We start from the raw sequence: 1424 nt of genomic DNA, 5'->3' as shown, positions 1-1424 counted from the left end.
GGCCTGTAATGAGTAAGAGATGATGCAGATAATGGCTGAGAGAGAGGCGGCGGGTCAGGAGATCGGTTTGTTTACGTTTTCAAGACTGAATTATTTTGTTTTTATAAGTATGTGCAGGTGTTAGTTCACTGATATATTGTCCAGGAGGTTACCAACGTTAGGTTATGACATGGCACCACCGTGAAATGATGAGTTATACCAATATATCACTTACGTTAGGCAAAGATTGCTCCGCGGCGGCTGTCCGTGTCACTAGCAAGCACCCACTCCACTAGCAAGCACCCACACTCCACTGTCCACTTTGTGTCTTCAACCATGTTTAAATAGTTAACCTCTGATTACTGAGAGGCTACACACAAAATATTCTCTTCGCTACTATAGATAACACTATTATCGGTATCTTGATCTCCACCACTCACTGTCCCTCACGACCAGCGCCTTGTCCTGCCAAGAGAAGCACGGCTCACGGTCAACTGGCCGGCCGCCGGGCTGACTACGGCAGAGTTGCCAGACACTACACATGAAAAAAGGACAGACCTGCTTTAGAAAAAAAAGGACATTTGCCTCCAAGAAAGGACAGCACAACACAACAAAATATGTATGTATATATATATATATATATATATATATATATATATATATATATATATATATATATATATATATATATATATATATATATATATATATATATATGTGTGTGTGTGTGTGTGTGTGTGTGTGTGTGTGTGTGTGTGTGTGTTTAGGCTAACTATGTATTTATACTCATTGGCTAGGAGGCTGGGAGTGGGAGCGCTTTTTAAGGGAGTTGCCGGTTACTTATTATAGTCTGCGATCCCAAAGAAAAATCATAAGCTTATAATATGCTCGATTTATTTTTATATAACACAAGAACAAATATGTTAAAACAATAAAAAGATAGGAAGTTGCAGAAACAAATTTATTGACTGCGTGTTTGAAGGTTTGACCGGATCCGTGGTTCACAATGAAAAAAAAAATAAATAAATAAATAAATTTTGCTGAAAAAAGGACGGTAAAGGACAGATTTTGACTGTCCTTTTTTACAAGAAAACTTAAGGACAAACAGGCTCAAAATAGGACAGACTGTCTTTAAAAGGACAAACATGGCAACCCTGTGTCAGGCAGTGATGTTAACTCTTCTAGCCCACATTGTCGTACCGAACCACCAGAATTATCGTATTTTGCCTAATATTATCGTACACCCAAAGGAAAAATAATAAGAGTTGTTGCTGACATCTCGCCCGACCCTGAAATTTCAGAAACCATGGTTACCAAAAATTCAAATAGTTTATGAATTTTGCTAGAATACACATACTAGCTACCTAGAATTGAAGTCTCTCTCTCTCTCTCTCTCTCTCTCTCTCTCTCTCTCTCTCTCTCTCTCTCTATATATATATATATAT

The 1424-nt window shown here is 38.0% G+C and overlaps 1 protein-coding gene across 2 annotated transcripts in view; it reads right to left on the bottom strand.

Moving 5' to 3' along the window:
* The window catches only part of LOC123508602, a 19693-nt gene extending 19156 nt beyond the window's left edge, over positions 1-537 (bottom strand). For both annotated transcript variants that reach the window (XM_045262395.1, XM_045262423.1), the window contains exon 1: positions 420-537. In XM_045262395.1, coding sequence (XP_045118330.1) covers positions 420-522 — 103 coding nt within the window. In that variant the 5' untranslated portion in view covers positions 523-537. The remainder of the gene's footprint in view (positions 1-419) is intronic.
* Between the last annotated feature and the right edge of the window lie 887 nt (positions 538-1424).

Source organism: Portunus trituberculatus, chromosome 3, assembly GCF_017591435.1.
Source record: "Portunus trituberculatus isolate SZX2019 chromosome 3, ASM1759143v1, whole genome shotgun sequence".
NCBI classification, from domain to species: domain Eukaryota; kingdom Metazoa; phylum Arthropoda; class Malacostraca; order Decapoda; family Portunidae; genus Portunus; species Portunus trituberculatus.
The sequence above is the reverse complement of the archived record's forward strand: the minus strand, read 5'-3'. Positions and strand labels throughout refer to the sequence as shown.